At 34.0% G+C, this 24,808-nt stretch overlaps 1 protein-coding gene across 2 annotated transcripts in view; it reads right to left on the bottom strand.

Annotated features, from left to right (window-relative positions):
• Positions 1–215: 215 nt before the first annotated feature.
• The window catches only part of IFT74 (intraflagellar transport 74), a 135,170-nt gene continuing 110,577 nt past the window's right edge, over positions 216–24,808 (bottom strand). For both annotated transcript variants that reach the window (XM_027839330.1, XM_027839329.1), the window contains exons 17-20: positions 12,732–12,895; positions 8,398–8,523; positions 2,133–2,193; positions 216–674 (exon numbers count right to left, since the gene is read on the bottom strand). In XM_027839330.1, coding sequence (XP_027695131.1) covers positions 556–674; positions 2,133–2,193; positions 8,398–8,523; positions 12,732–12,895 — 470 coding nt within the window. In that variant the 3' untranslated portion in view covers positions 216–555. The remainder of the gene's footprint in view (positions 675–2,132; positions 2,194–8,397; positions 8,524–12,731; positions 12,896–24,808) is intronic.

The following is a 24,808-nucleotide window of genomic DNA, read 5'->3' on the forward strand; positions in this document are numbered from 1 at the left end:
ATGATTGAAGGACTGTGATAAATCTCAATTCTCTTTATTTATGAAGATTCAATTTTTATCTCTTCTTTAAAAAGACAAAACTATAAAATACAGCTTCTACTGGTGTATTTAATATGTGATTGATAAAAATTTTCACTTCTTATTGAAAACCTGTATGGAAAAAACAGTACTGAGATTAATTAAAATAGTTGACAAACAGGAGAGGGTAGTTTTAAAATCACAATCACAACTATTTATTGTACTATGTTATCATGTTATACACATATCTGAATATAAAATAGGTCATGATGAAGTATACATTTTCCTTTTAGGGAAAACCACCTTGATAACTGATCCACGCATTTAAAAAAGTTCTCTTAGCATGCTGCTTTCAGAAGTAGGGTGATACTTTCAAGGATTCATTTGAACAAACTGCTCATCAACAACAGTTTGTAAATGTACATGGGCAGGCTATATTTTCTTCTCTTTTTAGTGTATTTTCTATAAATGAACTTGTTCAAAGCTCAGCAGTACAGGATTTAGGGTACTTGTGGACACCTTGAAGTAGGTTTGGATTCAGTTTCGGCTGGTGCTATGGAGAGAATCCACAATGGTTTTATTGTACTCAGCAATCTGTTTAGTCACATTCTTCATAACTGGCCGATAATCACTCTCTTGACTCTTGGTTGCAATGACTGATTAAGGTAGTTAAGGGAGAAAAAGAAAATCACCAGTAAAATTTTAATCTAATTACGATTATTTCCACCTATTCAAATCAGAACACCTATGGATGCTACAAAAAAAAACACAAATTATATAAAAAATACTGTGCTATTTTAATAGGTTAAGTTATGTAACAAAAGCAAAATATGTTCAGCTTACCCTAACCAGAATCGAAAAAGGGTTTCCTCTCATTAATAGTTTATTGGATTTCAGTGCCAATTTTTTTTCATTACATTGACAACAGGTTTCATCTTCTTGATAGTAATATAACTCCTGATGCTGTTAAGCAATACTTTCTAGTTCCTTTATGTTCTAACTGTAGCTGTTTTTGATACTGATGATGCTTTTTAATTAAACAGTATTGAGGAGGGGTGAAGTTATTGAATACTTTTTTTCAACTGAGAATGAAAAGTAAGGTCCATGCCTTTCAGCAGAGATTTAGCAGACTTTTAGGTGGCATATGACCTGCTTTCATATAGCAGTGATTCTCAAACCATTCCTCAGTAGAATCCTTCAGTTGAAACAAAACTTTAGTAGAATCTTCGTAGTAACATTCTCCATAATTGGTCTTTGATGCATATTATCAAACAACACAAGGTTAATTAAAAAAATAAGTGTTTCAGGGTTTCTTGCAGCACAGCTTAAGAAACACTGACATAGAGCCATAGGCTCTATGTCAGTGCCTAGGGCCACAAGAGATCATATACCTCATGTGTAGCTATAACTGCCTAACTCTATGATGGAACAGAAAGAAGGAAAGAGAAGGAACCAGTGACATTCACGGCAAGAAATGGAGACAAGTTCCATTCCTACTTCCCTCCAGGGAGCTCCTGCAATTCCTAATTCCACTAAAATAGTATGGATGTCACTATAATAGTATGGATGATCTAAGCAGAAACTAGGGAAGGCTAGATTGGGTGAGACAGAACTAGGACAAGGCATTTGTACTTTACGTAAAGTTAAAAAATTGCATTTTTTGAGTGTTACTTAGCTTTTACCATAAATGACATTACAAAACACTGACATACATAGAAAGTGAATTTTCTGGCAATGAAAATACATGCATTTATAAGTGTTCCTGAGTCCCTTCCCTATCCTACCTGGGTGTTGTGAGCTACATTGATGCCTGTCTTGACTAATTCCAGTTCTACTGAGCAGAGAGGATTTCAAGGTTCAGACTTAGTTTTAGGACAGGCTGAAAAAAGTTCCAACCATCTCCCTTGGCCCTTCCCCCTCCATAGCTTCCTTGTTCCTTGCCAGAAATAATGGAGGAGGTGATGGCAGCTGTGCCTAGAGCACTTGACCTCACAAGGTTCTGATTCTGAAGCAGCAGTATGCTGCAGTATCTGGTATGGTTTCATTGGAGGTCTGTGATAGAAACTCAGAGAAAATCACCTGGGCAAGTTTATTAGTAGTTTTTTAAAGGATACATTCTTTCATCACAAAGTTATTTTGCTCATGGTGTTGCCATTTCCTCTCCAAATTTGTAAGCTGAAAACAAGAAGAAAAATGTTAGCAAATTCCTAAACTCAACAACTACACAACCCTTTATGAGGATAAGGGAAAAAAAATCCTCAACTTTAAATCTTATCAAGTCCTGGCATACAATTTTGCTGATAAGGCCTGTGTAAACACAAAAGAAATTTAGAAAGGAATAAACAATAGAAAATAAATTCACAAATATACAATTGGTCTCTAAAACAGCTTTTATTTCATTTGTTTTCAAAACAAAGGACATTTCTAACAATGAACATGTAAACTGACAGATCCTAAAGATTTGATATCTCTCACTTCTAAAACAAGAAGCCATCCCAACATATATATGGAATAGAGGCTGTGCAAGGAACACTGAATAAAAGCTAAGGGATCTGGGTTCTAGTCCCACTTTGGATACTAAGTAACTGACTTTGAGCAAGATACTTCAAATCTCTGAGTCTCAGTTTCCTTGCTTATAAAATCAAGAAAGCTGGACTAAAGATCATGACTTAGAACCAAAAGGGACTTTAGAGATCATTTCATCCATGCCCTCTTACATGAGAAAAGATCTCAGGAGGTAAAGTAAAAGCCCAAGATCATTCAGCTAGATCTGACACATTCTGTGTTTTGTCAGATGCTGTGTATCTACTTTAGAATTTGTGAAGTCTAACACCACAGACGATACTATATATCCTAACACTGTCAAAGGGTTCAGCTCTATAGGAGAAACTTCCTTATTCCAGTGCTGAGTTTCCTGACTGAAGCCAGAAGCTGCGATAAGAACAGAGCTGCAGGGAGAAGATTATAAGAGGGTTGGTGAAATGTTGGCATTGTTTCAATAATTTCAGCATCAACAGGAAGCTAATGTGGATATTATATTGATGGCTGCTTCCTCAGAAGACAATTTGACTAGTATAGTATTAAACTGGGTTTAAAAAAAAAATCTGTTCAATGAATCAGGCTTTTCCTTTATGAGACATATTTGTATGTATGTGTATATATATATGTGTGTGTATGTGTATCTATTTTTTCTAAGCAAAGCATGATGTAAAAATGCTTAATATTTAAAATTACATTTAATTTATATCTTTTGTTTTTACATCAATTTCATTTCCTTAAAAAAAAAAAAGACCTGGATCTTCCTATCCCACTCTGTCTGGAAGTGTTCTTCCTCAGGCAACCCCACCCCCACTTCCCTGTACCCCTAGTTCCTGGCTGTAGCCTCTCTGGTAGTAGGGCTTATAGACATGCACTACCACACTTTGAAAACACTTTCATTTCCAAAAATATCTCTCCCCTCCATCTAATGGTAAGTCAACCCATGTAACAAAGGATAAAAAAAAAAATCAAATGAATTCAGCACAACCAACCAACACATCAATTGTACTGACAGTATATATAGCTTCCCCATTTCTGTAAAGAAGGGAGAAAAATGCATTTATTTTATCTTTTCTTTGGAACCAACCTTGGTCATTAAAGTTATACAATGTCCAGTTTTGTTTTGTTCTATTTGCGCTATTGTAGTCATTATATAATTTTCCTGACTCTTATTTCACTCTGCATCTCTTAATACATGTCTTTTCATACTTCTCTCAATTCTTCACATTCCTTGTTTCCCTTGGTACAGTAATATTCCATTACATTCATGCACCACAATTTGTTTTCCATTCTTTGTTATGATAAAATGTGCTGGTATTAACAGGTTGGTGTATATATGACTACTTAGTTTTCAAAAGGAAAAAATGTTTCAAAATAATAGTCATGTATATCTGAAAGGGAAAATGAGTTGGCAATTTAAAAAGGTCTGATCATGTAAGTCATCTACTATTAGCACTAATTGTTCTATTCAGAAGTTAAAACTCTTTTGAAAGTGAAAATTCAGTCTTAATGTAACATCTGTCCCATTTGCCCCTTTCAAACTGAGGTAAATCCAGTCTAGTGAATTATGTAAACTCTATCTACCATGGGCTAACAATACTAAATCTTCTACACTTGGTGCCCTAGATAAGGCCTTGAAATTAAAAAGGAACTTAAGGAAACAGTCTGCACTTTCTGGCAATAATTCTTTACAACAATCCTTTATAAATTCAAGTACTAGGACTTTTTTATTTCTTCCATACAACAGAGTAGTTTCCCTACAATGCAGTAAACATCTGAAGTGCTATGTGATCTATGCTGTTCTATACTTCAACACAGCTACATTTAAAGTTTTATGTCAGGCATTTAATTTTTTTGAGATATTACTTCACTTCAATTTAAAATTTATGGTAATGTAGAAATAGTGAAGGTGAAAGTCATGCTGTTACTGTGGAAGAAATCCAATATATTTAAACTGAGTTTTAACTATAAAGTATACTAAGTTCAGAATTAAGGAAATTCACAGAAGACTATTAAATTGTTACATTAATTTTCCAACTTATTTTCTAGGCATTCTCAGGAAAATGCTAGGTGCTTGCTTCTAAGGATTAGTTTGCTACTTTCATATATCTAGATTTACACAGCACAGGTACAAAGAGGAGAATTGGCTGATAAATTTGAATTGTGCAGATGAGTAAAAAATTTTTGAAATAACAACATCTAAATCATGGTATAGACTTCTTTTTTTTTAAATATGAAAGTTAACTTTGAGAATTTCACTATATTCTATTAGATATTTAGTTGTATCCTTAAGGTATCAAGAAATCATGATGGTAAATCATTGCTATAAACTTAATTAAATGAAAAATCCTATGTCACAAAATTCTTGATATTTCAATTTTGGTTTCCTATGTGTAGACATGGTCTTCAAATTGTGAGCCTGACTTGAAATGAAGACAGTAAGTCTTAAGACTTACTATGGGGACCTGCTTCTGGGAGAACATATCCTTTATTCCCCTGTTCCATGGGTGAGGACAGATTCCCCACCCACTGGCTGCAGGAACAGGCTATGTCTCTAAAACTACCAGACTAATACTGTCTTATTCTCTCTAACAGTGTCCAGGGTGATAACAGTGCTGAAGGTCCTGTCAACCCACAGTATGGGCATCATGAAGTAGCTGAATAGGGGAAAGGGGGAAGGCTTATTTCTCCCTCTTCTAGACTGCACGGACTCAAGAAACAGCCTGGAGGTTTTGATCTATTTTATTTGTCCTTTTCTTCTTGACTTCTCTGTAGCCTTTGACAATGTTGATCACCCTCTTCCTTTTGATACCTTTTTCTATCAAGGTTTTCATGACATTCCTCTGTTCTAGTTCTCCCACCTATTGGCAGTTTCTTCTTTGTCTCCTTTGCTGGATCTTCTTGAGGACACTGTAGAGTTCAGCTACAGAGCAGATTATATTTCCCAAAGTACTTGCAATTCTGATATTCTATGAATTGTCCACTTGAACATTATATTATTAACTGTAGTTACATTATTCATTAATTACATTATTTTATTACATTTACATTATTACATTAATAGTTAATTGTATATTTAAGTGCTGTGAGACTGCAAAACAGAAAAAAAAATCAATGTTGGAAAATGAAGTTAAATACACAAGACTTCATAAAGTCTAAAATTTAGATTGGCAAAAAGGAAAGGGCCAACTGTTATTCTGGGTAGAAAGACTAGCACAGCAAAATCAGAGGTTATTTGGTAGAAAGAAGGCAGATGGTGACGTGAAAGAAGTATTTTTGCCTAGCACACTTCTTTTACAGCAACCTAGAAAACACACCAGACCAAATTCTGATCAGGAAAACCAATAAAAAGTAATGGTGACTATTTTTCCAGCCTAGGGCAGTTTAGGAAGACAGAAAGAGAAGTCTAGGAAAATGGGTCAGGGCTGGCCAGAAGTGCAGTTTAGCAACAGCAGAAGCAGTAGCTGCTGGATTGGAAAGCATTACTGTGCCCAAGGACTGAAAAGAAACTTAGAGAACCAGGACAGGAAGCACTGAAGTAGAATGAGATCCCAGGGGACATCTGAACTAGCACTGGGTGCCATCTGGCAGCTTTGTCACCCATTACTAGTTCTAGATCACAGATCCATGGTGGACAGGAATGGTCATAAGCAGGCTCAAAATTTTTGGGATGTAGCCAAAGCAGCACTTAGGGGAAAATTTATATCTCTAAATACTTACATAAAATAAAAAGAGAGAAAGAGTAGATCAATAAATTGGGCATGCACTAAAAAAATGAGAAAATTAACAAATTAAAAACCCTAATTAAATATTAAACTAGACATCCTGAAAATAAAAGAAGAGAGTAACAAAACTGAAAATTAGGAAGACAAAAGAAGACAAAAACATTGAACTAATAAATAAAACTAGGAGCTGATTTTTCAAAGGGAAAAAATACAATAAAATAGATGAACATTAGTTAATCTGATTTAAAAAAGAAAACCAAATTACCAGCATCAAAAATGGAAAAAGGTGTATTCATAACTAATGAAGATGAAGTGAGAGCAATTACTTGGAGCTATTTTGTACAATTATATGTCAATAAAACTGACAATCTAAATGAAATAGATTAATATTTACAAAAATATAAATTATTCAGTTGAACAAAATAGGAAGTAGAATACTTGAATAGCCCTTAGAAAAAGAAATTGAATAAGCCATAAATAGACTTCCTAAGAAAAAAAAAACTCTAGGACCAAATCAATTTAAAAGTGAATTCTACCAAACATTTAAAAATTAATTCTAATATTCCATAAAGTATGTGAAAAAATAGGTAAAGAAGGAGTCTTGCCAAATTCCTTCTATGATACAAATATAGTCTTGATACCTAAACCAGGGAGAGCAGAAATAGAGAAAAAAAACCATAGGCCAATTTTCTTAACGAATGTTGATGTTAAAATTTTAAATAAAATATTAACAAGGAGATTACAGCAATATATCACAAAGATCACACACTCTGACCAGGCTAGATTTATACCAGAAGTGTAAGGATGATTCAATATTAGGATAAAAATTATTAATAGATGCAGAAAAAGCTTTCAACAAAATACAATAGCCATTTCTGTTTAAAAAACATGAGAAAGAACAAGAATAAAAGGCATTAATTGCTTCTTATTACTCTATGATAGGGGATATCCATCAATTGAGGAATGGTTGAACAAATCATGGTATATGAATGTACTGTACTGTAATGTAATGTACTATAAGAAATGATGAAGGAGGTGGTTTCATAAAAACCTGGGGAGACCTGTATTAACTGATACAAAGTGAAGTGGGAAAAGAACGATTATACAGTAACAGCTACATTATAAAAATAATCAACTGTGAAAGACTTAATAATTCTGATCAATAATCTACCACAAACCCAAAGGACTCATGATAAAATATGCTTTCAACCTCCAGATAGAGAAATGAGGGTCTTAGAGTACATACTGAAGCACATTTTTCTTCTATTTCTTTCTTTCTCTGCTTAAAAAAAATAGCTAATGTGAAAATCTGTTTTGCATGGGTTTTATTTTTCTTTCCTTCTCAATACATGGAGGAATGGGACAGGGAGGGTATGAATTTGGAACTTAAAATGAAGAAGATAAAAACCAAATAATTGCAGCAAAAGAAAAAAAATATAAAGAATGCAAATACAGAGAAAGTTCAGTACTTGTGAAGGTGACAGTGAAGAAATTAGTTTAGTTGGAAGGGAAAATTCTTGTTGAAGAGTTGTGAAGAAAATAGATTGGCAAGGTAGAGTTAAAGCCCTGAATAAGAAGACTGTTTTTATATGATACAAGAGCAACAGAAAACCAGCAGAAATTTTTAAAGCAATGGAATGGTGTGATAAACAGAATGTCTTAAGAAGACTAAATTGGTTGAATTTAAAAGATGATCATTTCTCCAAAACCTATTGGCTATCATGGTCATAGAGAACTGCGGATGACATTTGTAGGAAGTCTGGATGTGGGGAGTAGAGGAGTTGAATTATTAAGAGACTACTCTGTATCAAGTGTTGGGATAAACACAAAATTTAGTAAGATACCATTCCCATTCTCACAAAGCTTACATTCTGGCAAAGAGATAAGACATACACAGATAACTAAGATATACAATAATACATATTAAACATATGAAAGAAATACAGAATAGAAGGCTTTTCTGTAAAAGTTATAGGAAAGGTATTGTTCTGGGGCCTAGATTCTGGATTGAGAAAGAATCAAGATGGACTATCTGGAAACAGATCGGGTTTTATATATATATGAGCTTTTCAACTCCTCCTTCCCAATTAAAAATTAAATCCTATTTTTTTCTTACCTGAGAATGAGTCTCATTCTCTTGCAATTGAGTCTTTAATGTCTCATATTCCGAATTTAGCTTCTCCATTACTTTTTTATATGTGTTTCTGCGTTTTGATAATGCTGTTCTTTCTTTGTGCAGTTTCTAGGAAAAAACACAATGTTGAATATATCATTCAGGATATAATAAAGACAATTTATCAACATTTAAGTGTGTAAAGAATGACAGTATAGTAATCTTAACAATGGCTACATCACTGCCCAAAACTCATGAGTAGTCCAAAATACCCTAGGCCCTCCCCAGCACACATTACCTTCTGGGGACCTGGTTTCATTACTGTCTATCCTGTCTAAAGTAGCAAATGAAGTGACTGAGGCCCATTGCCCTAATCCTTGACTGCCAACAATATTCTAAGCTATGATCATTAGAACTGATCTGCCATACACTACTATCCCTATGGTGAGCAAATTCCTACCACCTATTACTTCCTTTATCCCTGTATTACTGGCAAACTCTCCCCTATCCCTACTTCTATTCTCTCATTCCCATTTACTCCAAATCTAATGCATTTATGTCCCATTCCATAGTGAATAAAATTCCCTTTATTCCTGAGCCCTTCCTCTCACCTACTTGATCTTGCTGAGACATGGATTTTCCTAGATGACATTGCATTGCAAGCTAACCTATTACTGGATGCACACCCTCAACACAATGGTTCTGTATGAGAAATTGTAATATTTCTTGCTCCTCACTGCCACTTCCAGACTCTCCCTTTGCTCATATCACTCAGGACCTTCTCCTTCTTTGAAATTCCATATCCTTTTCAAATCATGGTGGTTAGTATATACTGGTTTCCTTTCTTTCTCAAGGAGAAAGTCACTGTCTCCTTTGTTCTCCAAATCCTGCCCTTCCTCATACTAGATGACTTCAACATTCATGCTGTGCTCCCTCAAATTCCCTAACTTTTCAATTTATCAATCTCCTCAAATCCCATGACCTCCTACTAAACTGCACCTTAACCACACAAAGGAAAAGTTATACCCTGGATTGGATCTCACTGTTAACCACAAGTCCTCTACATTTTTAATTAAAAAAAAAAAAGACATCTCCTCTATCTGACAATAACTCTCTAATAATCTAGTGGTTCAAGGTAGAAGAATCTCAACAGTTTCTTGAACTCATAATTTTGGTATTTCTTGCCAACGTCTACCTTGAGCTGGAGGAAGTCACATTGGATAAGTTTATGTTATTAAACTTCAGCTGTGCCCTCATTTAAACAAAGCAATCTTTTTATTATCCCCTATTTCATTTCTCATAAGAGCTTTTCCAAATATTTCTCTCTCCTCAAACCTTTCATACCTCTTCCACCCAATTCATCTTTTAGTTTACTCAGAAAAGTTAGACATTTGACACACTACTTAGTCTATCTTTTTTTAATCTAAAAATCCCTATACACCATTCCCCACTCTCTCCTATCTCCTATTCTCTTACAATAAGGTGTTCCTTCTTGTGCCTTTGATTTCATTCCTTCCCATCTTCTCTATCAGATTACAACCTCAATTACCCTCCATTTATCCCCATCTTCCATCTCTCTCTACTGGTTCCTTTGCTATTATTGTCTTTAAACACATCTGTCTCCTCTACTTTTAAAAAATAGTGATACCAAAAAAATAAGAAAAGGAGGATCAATGAACAGTTTTTTTTAAAAAAAGGGAAAAGAGTATAAAGAAGCTCAGAAGTTTAAAGAAGCTTGCTATACAAAGTAGCAAGGAAGTGTTGGAAGTCCCATATAAATTGCAAATATTAAAAAAATGAAGCTGCAAGGGAGAGATTTCATAGTTTCACAGAAAGTCCTCTTTATTTATAGGAAAATGTTTTTTGTTGATGTTTTTCAACATGATGTTTTTCCAACATGTTTTTAAAAAACAATTAATTCCAAAACTATACAAACTGTTTGAAAAAATAAGTAAAGAAAGAGCCTACCAAATTCCTTCTATGTCTTGATCTCTAAACTAGGGAAAGCTAAAACAGAGAAAGAAAACTACAGACAAATTTCCCTAGTGAATATTGTTGTAAAACTTTAAAGTAAAATACTAGCAAGGAAATTACAGTAAAATATCACAAAGATCATAGACTTTGACCAGGTGAGATTTATACCAGGAATATAAGGTTGGTTCAATATTAGGAAAACTACAAGCAGCATAATCGATTACATCAATAACAAAAACAACAAAAATCATATGATTATTTCAATAGATGAAGACAAGACTTTTGACAAAAGACAATATTAATCCCTATTAAAAATACTAGAAAGCATAGAAATCAATGGAGCTTTTCTTAAAATGATAAGTAGTACCTATCTAAAACCAAGAGCAAGTATTATCTGTAATGGATAAAGTAGAAACTTTTCCAATAAGATCAAGGGATGAAGCAAAAATGTACATTATCACCATTATTATTCAAAATTGTACTAGAAATGCTATGTATAGCAATAAAACAAGAAAAAAAGGAATAGGCAATGAGGAAAGAAAATTCACTTTATGCAGATGATAATGATGGTTTACTTAGAGAACCCTACACAGTCAACTAAAAAAAAACTAGTTGAAACAATTAAAGAATGAGATAATAATAACTGACATCTATCATACTGCTTTAAAGTTTGCAAAGTACTCTACATACCTTATTATCCCTTGTAATTCTCACAAGAAGCTTTTACTTGTCCCCTTTAAAGCTAGTACTTTGCTTCTGAAACTACTTTCAATTTACCCTCTATAGATCTTATTATTATATAGTTGTTTACATTCTATCTCCTCAATTAGAATGTGAACTCCTTGAGGGCAGGGACTGTTTTTGTCTTTCTTTGTATTCCCAGCACTTATCATAGTAACTGGCACATAGTAAGTAAGCTTTTAATAAATTCTTGTTAACCAACTGACAACTCTGTAAGCCAAGTATTGTTATCATCTTTATTTTACAGATGAAGAAATCAAGGGTAAAAAATGTCAAATGACTTGCCCAGGATCGCACAAGTAGAAAGTATCTTTTTTGGGATTATTGTGCAAGTATTTATTCAGTGCTTATATTTTTACTAGTTCTAACCTCAGAGCAGTGGGTGAAATTTAAAACAAGTATAAGTCCCCTCTAGGTCCTAAAGGTCTATGAGTGTGGGTGCATATATGTGTGTGTGTGTGTGTGTGTGTGTGTGTGTGTGTGTGTGTGTGTTTTAGTTAGGAAGATAAGCTGTACATAGGGAAAAGTTAAGTACTTTAACTTTTTGGATCACAGTTTTGCTTTTTCTTATAACACCTAATTCCTTACTATATCAGATAAATTTCAGAAGTTACTTTATGTTTTAAAATTTCATCTACTGGGGCAGCTAGGTGGCACATAGCTGCCAGCCCTGGATAGAGCACGAGACCTGGAGTCAGGAGGAACTGAATTCAAACCTGGCCTCTGGCACTTACTAGCTATGTCACCCTGGGCAAGTCACTTAACCCCAACTGCCTAAATAAATAAATGTCATCTACTAATGCTATTAAAATTTCTCCAGTGTTTACTAGTGCCTCTTTAAAAAAAAAAAACAACAACCTGTTCATATGTGGCAATTTGAACCCAAAGTAATATTTTTAAAAGACTGAAAAATATTGGTACATTTTTCTATTTGACCTAAATAATTTCATTTTTTTCTGGTAACATTCTATCTAAGTTAAAATTCTTTCTCAAAAATATTATTTAATTCTGAAATGTCATTTTTCTCTTCTGAATATATATTACTTTTTACCATATCTAAATATGTTTAGCTGAAATTGTATAATTTCATCAAATACAATGTATCAGGAAACATTTTATATATTGCTTCTCTTTTAATTTTTATATTCATTTTGACATTTAGCATGACTCCTAAACTATAATATATAAGCAAATAATTAAAAAAAAAACAAATAAAGAACCTTTCTAGTAATGCATTAAAGTGTTATGAACTGAGAAACATCTTAGAGAGAGGAAGGAATACTAACTTAGGACTCAAAGCACCTGGATTCAAATTCTGTTACTTTACTACCTGTAGCCACTCCCCTCCCTGGACCTTAGTCTAACAACAAGTAACACATATCATGCATATATTATCTAATTTGAGCCTCACAGCAACTTTGTGAGATAGCTTCCTTATCAGTAAATGAGGGAGTTAAATTAATATGCTTTCTCAATATCCTTTAAAATTCTATATCCATATCTGTAGGAAAAGAATTTATAGCAACACACCTGCAGTATATGTTAGAAGGTCTTCTAACACTGATAGCCAAATAAGAAACAATTAAGATTCTGATTTTAGAAAGAACATGTTGCCACATTACCTTTTTCTTTTCTTCACCTGATGATTTCAAAGCTGGCAAATCACTATATGTCTCCAGATCTTTTGTCATTTGCTGAATTTTAGCTTTTAGAGAAGTTTGTTCCTCTGTCATTTTACTTTCCAGGAGTTCCATTTTCTGTAAATCCAACTGCAGACGTTGACTATCTGGAACAAAGGTCAATTAGATGATCAATTAGAACTTTAAGTTTTCTTGACAGAATATAATAATCTCTGCCTTACTTCATACATGAAGATAAAATGGGTTCATATAAATGAAAGCACCTTGAGATATTAGGTGTTACATAAATCTAATGCGCTACTGCTGTCCACTACTTGAAAAACTCAGGGTTTTCTAGTTTTAGCAAATGCTAAATAAATTAATTTTTTATTAAAATTTATAGCTTGAATTTTTATAGTACTCTAAAGTTTGCAAAGCATTTTATGCATCCCATCACAATTGTCCTCAATAATAACCCTGTAAGGTAGGTGCTATTATTATCCTCATTTTATAGAAGAGGAAATTGAAACTAAGAGGAAATGAAGTCACTTACCCAAGCTATTAAGTGTTTAAGGCAAGATCTAAACTCAGGTCTTTCTGACTAAAAGTTTAGCATTCTCCATCACACCACCTGTCTAAATTAATGCTTTTTCTTCATAAAATGTCTTTTTAATCATTGTTACTTTTTTCATTGTGAATAATAGGATGCAGTGTGGTACAGCAGAAAGAGCAATGTCTTTGGAGTCAAAAGACCTGAATTTTTTTTTTTTTTAGGCAATTGTGGTTAAGTGATGCTCAGGGTCACACAACTAGTAACAAGTCCACCTAGCTGCCCCAAAAGACTTGAATTTAAATCTTGCCTCTGATAGTAACATGTGTAACCATGGGCAAGTCACTTAATCTTGCAGGGCCACAGATTCCTTATCTGTAAACTGGACTAGCTGGTCTCTGATGTCCCTTCTATTTCCACGTATAGGGTCTTATGAGAATGGTGGTACAAAAATAAGTAGTATTTATTATTAGAGTAAATAAAAAAATTTACTAAAAATTATTAAGTAAAGTTCTGAGATAATACAGCCAAGGTGAAAAGTCAAGCAATATACCTTAACTGCTCTAGTTTATTTAAAAATGGAATTTTGGGATTTCTATATAAATTAGTTTCTACGTCCAGAATTTAAAAGAAACAGCCATCTGGTTCTTATATTGTTATAAACATAGTAGTTTCTGTCAGGGTATGATACTAGAGTACTCTCTTTAGTTAAATACTCGATTAATAGATGGTTTCTACATGCAACATGTGGACTATCAATTTTCAACGAATACAATAAAATACACAACACAAAGATTGGACAGAATCTGACTTTGATGATTCTGAAGACTCTTAAGATCTTACAATGTTTGTGGCATTATTATGAATATTAATTATCATATTTAATTAATTAAAAATCCATGTGAATTTGTAAAAGTCCTGGCTAATAAAAATTTCTGATTTATACATTGCTGGCTATAACTTATAGAACTATAAGAGACCTTAGAAATAACATAGGTAATGCCCTCATTTTATAGATAATAAACCAAAGCCAAAGGAGGTAAGTTACTTGCCTAAGAATATTATAGCCAGTCAATGATAGAAGTAGGACTAGAACTCAGACCTCTAGACTTCTAGGATGGTATTCTTTTAATTTTTTTAACCATATTATGCGAAAGCCAGTTTTTACCCTATTATATTTAAACCATGGTTCTACCAAGATAAAATGAAAAAATTTCTTAAATTTGGAGCCAGAAAACTTGGATTCAAATCTTGTTTCAGATATTTATTGGCTATGTGATCTTGGGAAAATAAGTTTACCTTTCTAAGTTTCAGTTTCCACATCTGTAAAACATGACTAATAGTTGTGTTACTTATTTTACTGGGTTACTATGAGGATCAAGTATGATCAAATTGCTATGACAATTATAATTTTGTTTACCTGGTGGTTCTTCAATTTAGAATGAACTGATTTAGAGTACAAATTTATATGCAAAACAATACAAAGGAAGATGTTGGGAGAGAACTGAAAGTAAGTCTGCAGAAAGCTAAGAGTGAAAACCAATTAAACTATATTACCCCAAGAACATTTCTAAATGGAACTGGAAGGCAATAAATAGATAAAAAACAAAATAGATACTTGTCAGTATTTCTATAGTTAACATTTCTCATCAATAAGAACTTATTAATCACCTACTTTATATTAGGCATTATATTACATTTTGGGGATACAAAGACAAAAAATAAAGTCTTTGTTCTCAAGGAGCTTACATTTTATAAGTGGGGAAAAAAAGTACAAGTATAATGCAGACTTTGTGGAGATTATCCCAACTCACATTTGTTCTCTTGGGATGAATCAGGTCCCCAGAACTATGGTTCCCCCTCAAGGTTCTAGGGATTAAACCTAAGAGGTTGGTGGTTGTTTTTTCTGGTACTATAGCTCCCAAGGCCATTAATGTTGGTTGATACCAATTAGTCAGGAAGATTTAATTAGCTTTTAAAACGGTATTTCTACTAAGGTGGTGTATATATATACACATATATACATATACATATATATACATATATACATGCATACATATATATATATATATATATTATATATCTGTATAGTAAGAGTAGTTGATACAGAACATCCTCCCCCTAAGTCTGGCACACACTCTCCCACCAACGTAGACAGAGTCCAGGGAAAGCAGACTTGAGCTTAGAGCATGTGATGCAGCAAAGGGATAACTCATAGTTTCTGACTGCTTGGAAATCCCTTTCTCCCCTTATTGGGGGAACCTATGAAGTTCCTTTAAGCATGGATATGTAACTGGGAGTCCTTATTGCAGAGATAATCATTACCCGCATATGAATTAATGAGGTCACCAAAAAGAGGAAGTGTATAGAGAAAAGAAGAGGGCCCTGTATAAAGCCTTGGGGATATACCCACAGAAACACAGAAAGGCATAGCGGCACAAATGATGATCTGGCAAAGGACACTAAGAAGGAAAGGCTAGATAGGCAGGAAGAGAACCAAGAGAAAGCTGGGTCACAAAAATCCAGAGACTATCCGCAATATAATGGCAATGCTATAAATATAATCTGTCTCTTGCATTAAAATTAATATTAAATTAATATTAAAATCTGGTACATGAGAGTAAACTTATTTTCTGTGTTGCCAAAGAATTATCTATTCTGATTTCTATTTTTCATAGTTCTATTAAATTATAGTATTTGTCATTAAGCTCCTGTCTGCAATTAAGTCATTATTCATTCAACTCAAGAAATATTTATCAAACATCTCTTCTGTATAAAAACTATGCTAGACTCTGTAGTATAAATGACATAGTAATAATTTTGATGTTCTGCATGAAATCACTTTTAAAAACATTTATTAAATACCTACTGTGCAGATAAGGACTTTCTATTCAACAAGAACTACTGGGAAGCCTAGAAATCAATTTGGCAGAAACTGGGCTTAGATCAACATTTTACATGAAACACTACATTAAATTCCAAGTATTGAAATAACCTAAATACAAAAGGTCAAAAAGATCACATCATAGAAAAGTCAGAGGAGAGTGGCAGTACCTTAAATAACTAAGGCTAGGAAAAGAATTCTTAATGAAGCAGGGGATTGAGATGATCACAAATGACAAAACAAATGATTCAATTACGTAATGCTTTTGCATGGACAAATCGGTACAGCTAGAATAAGAAGCAATTTATTGGGGAAAAAATCTTAGTGAATATTTTTGACAAAAGTCTCATATTGGGACAGGTAGGTGGTGCAGTGGATAGAGCACCGGCCCTGGAGTCAGGAGGACCCGAGTTCAAATCTGATCTCAGACCAGACACTTGACACTTACTAGCTGTGTGTCCCTGGGCAAGTCACTTAATCCCAATTGCTTCACCAAAAAAAAAAAGTCTCATATCAAATATATGTAAGGAATTGATACAAATATATAAAGCTTTGTCAAAGAAATGGTATTTGATTCAGGTTTTAAAAGCTAATTAAAGAATTCAACAGATGGAAAGGCAAATCTATGTTTTAATACAAGTCCAATTTTTGAATTCTATGCTTCATTCAAGTTAGATTTCTCTCTGTATCAGAGAGGCACAGTGCTTCTCTATCTTTATACCTTTGTTCAGCTGTTCTCTGTGTTTATCTGTGTAGAGTGTACATAGAGAACAGTATGAAATAAGAGTGGAAAGGTAAAGCAGTACCAGATTGTGGAGATTCTTAATTTGGTAGACAGTAAAGAGTCACTGCAGTTTTTTTTTTTTTAAGTAGATACAGCCAGTGATATGACCTACTTTATGGAGAATAAAGATTGCTCTGATGGGAGTAAAAGGAAAAAGAAAGGAAAGGAGCTGGGAATATATAAGCCAGTAGCCACAGGGGATGGTAATGAAAGCCTGTTAGAGGGTAGCAGTAGTGGGAATATGGGGAAGAAATGTCATTGAGGTGGAATGTACAAAATTTGGTAACTAATTACGAACATGATGAAGATGAGTCTAAGAGTCTAAGTCTAATTCCTGAGTCACATACAGGAAACTGTGTGAATGGTGGTGTCACTTGCAGAAACTAAAGTAAAAAAAAAAAAAGAGCAAGTTTAGGGAAGAAGATAATATGCTTGGTTGTGGTCATAAGGAGAAACAAAAAATTCTAGCTCCCAAAGCCTTGGGCAAGATATGGAAATTTGCTTCAGTGCAGAAAGATATAAAGCATTAAATTTAGGGGAAAACCTAATTCAAACCATACTTATGAAATAATAGGCTCTTAAACATCAATTATACTGACACTTCTACATCTATGCCTGCTGAAATTCTCTTCTTTAAAGATCCAGCTCCATGAATCCTTCCCTACTTGTTGCTTCTACAAATTTCAAATGCCTTTGTTTTACCTATCCTATTCATATGAATTCTAATCATCTGTGTAAGTTTTATGCCCTTGCTGAATCATACTCTTCCAAAGGCAGGACTTGTGTCATTTAAAAAAAAAGTTTTATGTTCATCGCACCCAATACAGGAAAGATGCTTAATTGTTTGCTGTGAACTAAATGGAGCTGACCCAGAAAAGGGATCTTTAGTTACTTTATAATATAGCCTAAAGATCCAATTCAGGTGTACTGTGAAAAGTCCCTAAAGCCAAAAACTTCTGGGTATCATCAGAAAGAAAGAGCATTAAAAACAAAACAGAAAAATGTTATCTACTCTTGTGCGAGGTATATTTGTACCTGGGGTGTAACACTCATTATTATCTGATACACCTAAACAAAGATCATAGGATCAAGGGCTGGAAGGGACCTCAGAGGCCCTATAGTGCAACCCTTCCATTTTACAAATGAGGAGACTGAAGCCCAAGGAAGTTAAGTGAGTTGCTCAAGGTCACAAAGGTAGTGAGGGGTAGAAAAAACATATGAACTTAGGTCCTCTGACTTCAGGGTCAGTGCTCTATCTACTGGACCATGGCTGTCTCTCATGTGAAAACAAAGACAAAAAAATTCAGAAAACTGGGAGCCAAAAATTCCAGCAGAACATAAGTAAAAATAATTAGAACTCTTCATTCCATAAAAAGGTATGATAAAAATTTAAGAAATATCATATTTTTATCTTCACATTAGGCAGTTAGGGAATAACTGGACTTGGAATTAGAAGATGGGACTCAGTTCAGCTCTACCACTTATTACTTAATTTGAGCAAGTTGTGGATGTCTTTGACTTTCAATTTTCTCAAGTATAAATTGAGAATAATTAACATTTATCAGTTACCTTATGGTGTGGCTTTGTTTTGAGAAGTAAACATTAAAAAAGTATTTAAGGCATTTAATAAATTGTCTATATAAATGCCAATTACTATCATGTGAAAAGTACTATGTGGAGTGTACTAACGCAAGAGATAATATGTACTGAAAATACAAACACATTCAAGGACATTTTAAATAAATCTATAGTTAATAGGTCCATAAGAGGTTAAGGGATGCTAATAATGTTTGAACCACATCTTTAACATTTTTGAATGATGTCATGGAGAGGAATTAAGTTTTCCTACAACATATCCCTTGTTGACACTGTTAAAGAGACAGAATGAAGGGAAAGGTAATTAAAAGAAAATTTCACAACTACTTTGACATTATTCAAAAGTAGTTAATTAAAAAACAATTAAGTTAAAACAATAAAGATATTTTAAATTCTTGAAATGATTTTTCTAAATTAATTAGTTTTTGTGATTGTTTATGATTTTCCTTTTTTAGGCAATTGAGGTTAAAGTGACTTGCCCAGGGTCACACAGCTACTAAGTGTCAAGGGTTTGTTCTGAGGCCGGATTTAAACTCAGGTACTCCTGACTTCAGGGCTGGTGCTCTATCCACTGCACCACCTAGCTGCCCCTATTGTTTATGATTTTTAAAAAGGTTTACTTTATTAATTTTATATTTTAAGTTCCAAATAAAATATTCCTATGTTTCTCAGAAGACCTTGCTTATCAATTAACCAGTTTTTAAATATTATACTTTGCAGTATTTATATAAATCTAAACTTATAATAGTAAGTTCTCTTATCAGAAACCAAGTACAGCTAAGATGCAATGTTAGTAATAGTAATAATTAGTAAACCAAATATTATGACAAAGTCTTATTTATATATTAAAACAAATGGTTCAACTCAATTTTATTCATTTCAACAAGCATGTCCTCAAAGAGCTTACATTTTATTGGGGGATAAAACTTACAAAAAAAAGTAAAATCAAGATAATTTGAGGAAGGAGAAAATATTAATAAGATGAAGGATCAGGAAATGCCTCCCACGTGTCAGAAAGACTTGAATCTAAGAATTCTAAGAGGCACAGGTGAGAGAAATCATTCAAGACATGGGGGGGATGGGGAAATGGAATGCCAAGTTCAGGGAATAAGGTAAACCTCTGTCTAGAACAGAGGTCCTCTGGAAGAGGACCATGACATTAGGAAGATGATGCCTTGACTTTCAAGTCAATTGGATTTAAATGAGGGAGGGCTATGCAAAGTTACCAGCTTCTCTTTCTCCTCCAGAGTCATAGGTTAGAACAGAGTGTTTGAAGGAGAGTAATGGAAAATTAATTCGGAAATACAGATTGAAGCCAGACTGTGAGGGGTTTTAAATGCCTGGTTGAGGGGTTTGTATTTTATCATAGAGGCAATCAGTTGCTACTGCAGATTCTTGAGTACAGGAATGACTCAGTCTGACCTGTGCTTGAGGGAACTTAATTTGACAATGTATGTGTAGGATAAGAAAAAGGAAAGACTAGAGAGAGAAACCAAGATTATTTATAAAACTACTGCTAGGCAAGATGTGATGAGGGCTAAATGTGGGTGGTGACTGTGTGATGGAAGAGAAAGGGATGAGAGAGATGCACTGGGGGTAGAACTGATGACACTTGGTCATTGATTGGATCGAGTGAGGGAAAGTGAAGAATTGGGGATGACTGAGGTTCTAAAACTTGGTTACTAAAACAATGGCGGTACTCAATATAAATAGGACAGTTTCTAGGATGGGCACATAAATGGTGGGAATAAGGCATTTCAAACATGGAATTTGAGATTTGATGGAACATTTAGGTATATGTCTAGCAGAAGTTGGTGATGCAGGACTGAGCTCTGGAGATTTGGACTAAATATATAGATATGAGTTATCTGTATAGAGCTGATAAATGAACCCATAAACACTGGTGACATTGCCAAGAAAAGGGGGGTAAAAAAAAGATGAGAAAAGGGACAAGGACAGAACCTTAGAGGACACTCAAGTTAGTATAAGTATGGCATGAATGATTAGCAATTAAAATCCAGGCAAGGCACTGTTGTATTAAAAACTCATCATGGATAAGAGCTGTGTACCTTTCTTTCTTTGCAGGAGGTGGAGAGACAAGGAGGGGATACATCTATGTGATTTCAATAGTTTTAGAAAGTCCAGTGAGAAAGCACCTTGTGCCAATGCAAATTAGTAAATATTCTGCAATTTATAATCCTGGGGAGTTGACTGGGAATACTGATGTAACTTGTCCAGGATCAAACAGCCAGCGTGTTTCAAAGGCAAGGCTTTGAAACCCAGGACTTCCTGACTCTGATGCTCTTTAGTACACTATATTTCCTTTGTCTTTCTATATGTAAAGATAACAGTACATATTTAGTGTAATACAAATATTAAATAAATTGTAATTGGGGTTCAATATAAAAAGAAAAATGCTTGCTTACAATTATATTTTTCTTGATCTTACTAAGTCAGTTTGAAAAAAAAATTACTGCCAAAATCATTTTTTAAAGTTGGTTTCATAAAACTGTATCTCTCAAACATTTTCATTCTTTACCTCCCTGAAGCTTCTTAAGACTCAACCATATCATATATCCATGGTGAAAAAACATCGTGGCAGAACATCAACTATTGATAAGATGAAGCAGGGAATACCTATTCCCCATTAAAAAAATACAAAAAAAATTAAGGTGAATTACAATATATCACTCTCAAATTAGGAACAGGAAGAACATAGGGGTGGGAAGAGGGAACAAGAACCTAAATAATTAGTGAAACTTACAATGATAATGAATAGGACAAGGAATGTGTTGAGTGATCAGGAATTTTTATAGGCTAGTGAAAACTTTACTTAAGAGGTTTGTAACTTAGGTGTGGGGCAGTTAGGTGGCTCAGTGGATAGAGTGTGAGGCCAGAAGTCTGTAAGACTCATCTTCCTGAGTTCAAATATGGCCTCAAATACTAGCCGTGTGACCCTGGGAAAGTCACTTAACCCTGGTTGCCGCAGTTTTCTCAGCTGTAAAATGAGCTAGAAGAGGAAATGGCAAAACCCCTCCAGTATTTTTGCCCAGCAAACCCCAAATGGGGTCATGAAAAGTCAGACATGACTGAAATGAACAACAACAAACTTAAATGCATGGCTAATTTAAAGATACATTGTACAATAAATTTAAGAACCATCCAACCTAGTCTTTTTATAGAAAAGGGAAAAATCACTGGTTAGTATAGGGTAAAGTTTATCTTCCTTTAACAACAATTTCAACTAAAAGCAAAAAAGGTCCTCCAGGGGGAAGAGACAGGAAGAGGATGTTGTCTAGTTCCTTCTGATATGCAAAGAAATTGCTTGCTAAAGCAAGCAGTGTGTTCACAGTAGCAAAATCTGAGACCAAACTAATTTGACCCAGTGAAATGTTTCTGAGAAACTATGCCATCAGCATATTTGTTTACTCCCTGGAGTTTCCTTTCTAAAAAATATAAATAAAAGCTGTGGTTGACAGACAGCTTGCCTCTATTAATGCAGTACAGTATGGAAACTAGGAGAATCCCTTACTTCAGCCACAAGGGGATAATTTCTTATTAGGTTTGGGAAACACTCCAAAAATTGGAATGTACAATCTATTATCCCAGAAAAATGAATGTTGTTTATTATAGTGCTCTTATTGTAACTAGAAGATTCAGGAAATTTCCAGGAGGAAAAATACATATATACTTATTATACACACACATACACACGAGTTAAAATTAACACTGAAAAGGACAATTGAGTAGGTGGATGAAATTATATGTAAAAGTCAGTACCCTTCTGGCCTCAGACACATAACACTTACTAGCTGTGTGACTCTGGGCAAGTCACTTAAACCCAATTGCCCTCACAAAAAAAAAAAAAAAAGTCAGTGCCCAAAGCTCTTATTAAGGGTTATATTTCTAGTAAAGTTTTTTTTTTAATCACAGAAATAAACAGGAATGCTCACATGGAGCCACATGTTCATTCTTAACCCCATGTAATCAGGGAAATGTAATTGCTAGATTTTTAAAGGAAGGTAAAAGTGAAGGAATACAGAAAGAGATTCTGGGTATGTTTTTTGAATGCTGAATTTTATTGATATTGGTGTTTTTTTTTCTATTTTATATTATCTTTCCTGAATAACTATAACAGGATGAATTCCCCTTGCTAAATGATTTAGTTGGTCTTCAGAAAACTGACAATAGTTTGGTTTAATTAACTGATTGAGTTTTTAAAATAACTCAACAGCTTGATAGTATGATATGGTTGAAATACACCAACAATAAAAAAAGTTTTTTTAAATATATTTTTATTTCACTAAATATTTAATTTTTTAACATAAATTTAAAAAAATTTTGAGTTCTAAATTCTCTCCCTCTCTCCTGCCCCCTCCCCTCCTTGAGAAGGCAAACAATTTGATATCAATTACACATGTGAAGTAATGCAAAACATATTTCTATATTAGCAATGCTGCAAAAGATGACATAGACAAAAAAAACAAGAAAAATAAAGTAAAAAAAGAATGCTTCAACCTGCATTCATAATTCATGAGTTCTCTTTCTGGCAGTAGATAGCATTTTCCATCATGGGTCCTTTGGAATTGTCTTGGATCATTGTCTTGACCAGAGTAGCTAAGTCTTTTGTGGTTGATCATTCTTACCATAATGCTGTTACTGTGTACAATATTCTCCTGGTTCTGCTCATTTCACTTTGTATCTGTCCTCATAAATCTCCCCCCACCTCTTTTTTTAAACCATCCTGCTTGTCATTTCTTAAAGCACAATAGTATTTCACCACAGTAATATACCTCAACTTCCACTTGGTTCAGTCATTCCCCCATTGATGAGTATCCCTTCAATTTCCAATTCTTTGCCAACACAAAAAGAGTTGCTACAACTATTTTTGTACAAAAAAAGTCCTTTCTCTTTCTCTTTGATTTCCTCTGAATAAAGACTTAGTGGCATTGCTGGGTCAAAGGGTATGCATGGTTTTATAGCCCTTTGAGTATAGTTCCAATTTGCTCTCCAGAATGCTTGGACTAGTCCACAACTCTACCAAAAATACATTGGAGTCCCAATTTTTCCACATCCCCTCCAACATTTGTCATTTTCATTTTCTGTCATGTTAGTCAATCTGGTAGGTGTGAGGTGGTATCTCAGAGTTATTTGAATTTGTATTTCTCTAATCAATAGTGATTTGGAGCATTTTTTTGGTGTGACTATTGCTACTTTGATTTCTTCTTCTGAAAACTGTCTGCTCATATCCCTTGACCATTTATCAGTTGGGGAATGACTCATATTTTTATAAATTTGACTCAGTTCCCTATATATTTGAGAAATGAGGCCTTTATGAGAGAAACTTGCTCTAAAATTTTTTCTCCCAGTTTTCTGTTTTCCTTCTAATTTGGGCTGCATGAGTTTTATTTGTGTAAAAGCCTTTTAATCTCATGTAATCAAAATTATCCATTTTATATCTTGTGATGTAAAAGTTCTTCTCTGCATACCTTTTTTATGTGAGATAATTTTTTCCCATTCTTCCTCTCCCTTCACCTTCTCTCCCAGGATATCCCTCTTTCTTACCCATCCATTTTTTTAAAGTCATCTCAACATAATCAACTCAATCCCTTCCCCCCGTCTATGTGGAATTATTCTAACTGCCTAAATAATGATAAAGTTCTTAGAAATTACATATATCATCTTACCATAGAGAAATATTTTTATGCTTCTCTTGAGTCTTGTGTTTGAAAGTCACATTTTCTATTCGGCTCTGATCTTTTCGTGAGGAACACTTGAAAGTCCTCTATTTCATTAAGTATCCATTTCCCCCTAAAGGATTATATTCAGTTTTTCTGGATAGGTTATTCTTGGTTGTACCCCAGCTCTTTTGCCTTTCAGAATATCAAATTCCAAGTCTGCCACTCTTTTAACATGTTAGTTGCTAAAGATTGTGTGTTCCTGACTGTGGCTCCATGATATTTGAATGGTTTCTTTCTGGCTTCCGGAAGTATTTTCTTTTTGACCTGGGAGATCTGTAATTTGGCTATAATATTCCTGGGTATTTTCATTTTGGGACCTCTGTCTGGTGGCGATTGGTAAATGTTTTCAATTTCTATTTGGCCCACTGGGGCGGTTTTCCTTGATAATTTCTTGAAATACGATGTCTAAGATCTTTCTTTAATCATGGCTTTCAGTTAGTCCAATCATTCTTAAATTATCCTTAATCTATTTCCAGGTCAGTTGTTTTTCCATCAATTTTCTGAATGTATATGTATTTCACATTT

Source organism: Vombatus ursinus, unplaced genomic scaffold (genome assembly GCF_900497805.2).
Source record: "Vombatus ursinus unplaced genomic scaffold, bare-nosed wombat genome assembly UNPS02014832.1, whole genome shotgun sequence".
NCBI lineage: Eukaryota > Metazoa > Chordata > Mammalia > Diprotodontia > Vombatidae > Vombatus > Vombatus ursinus.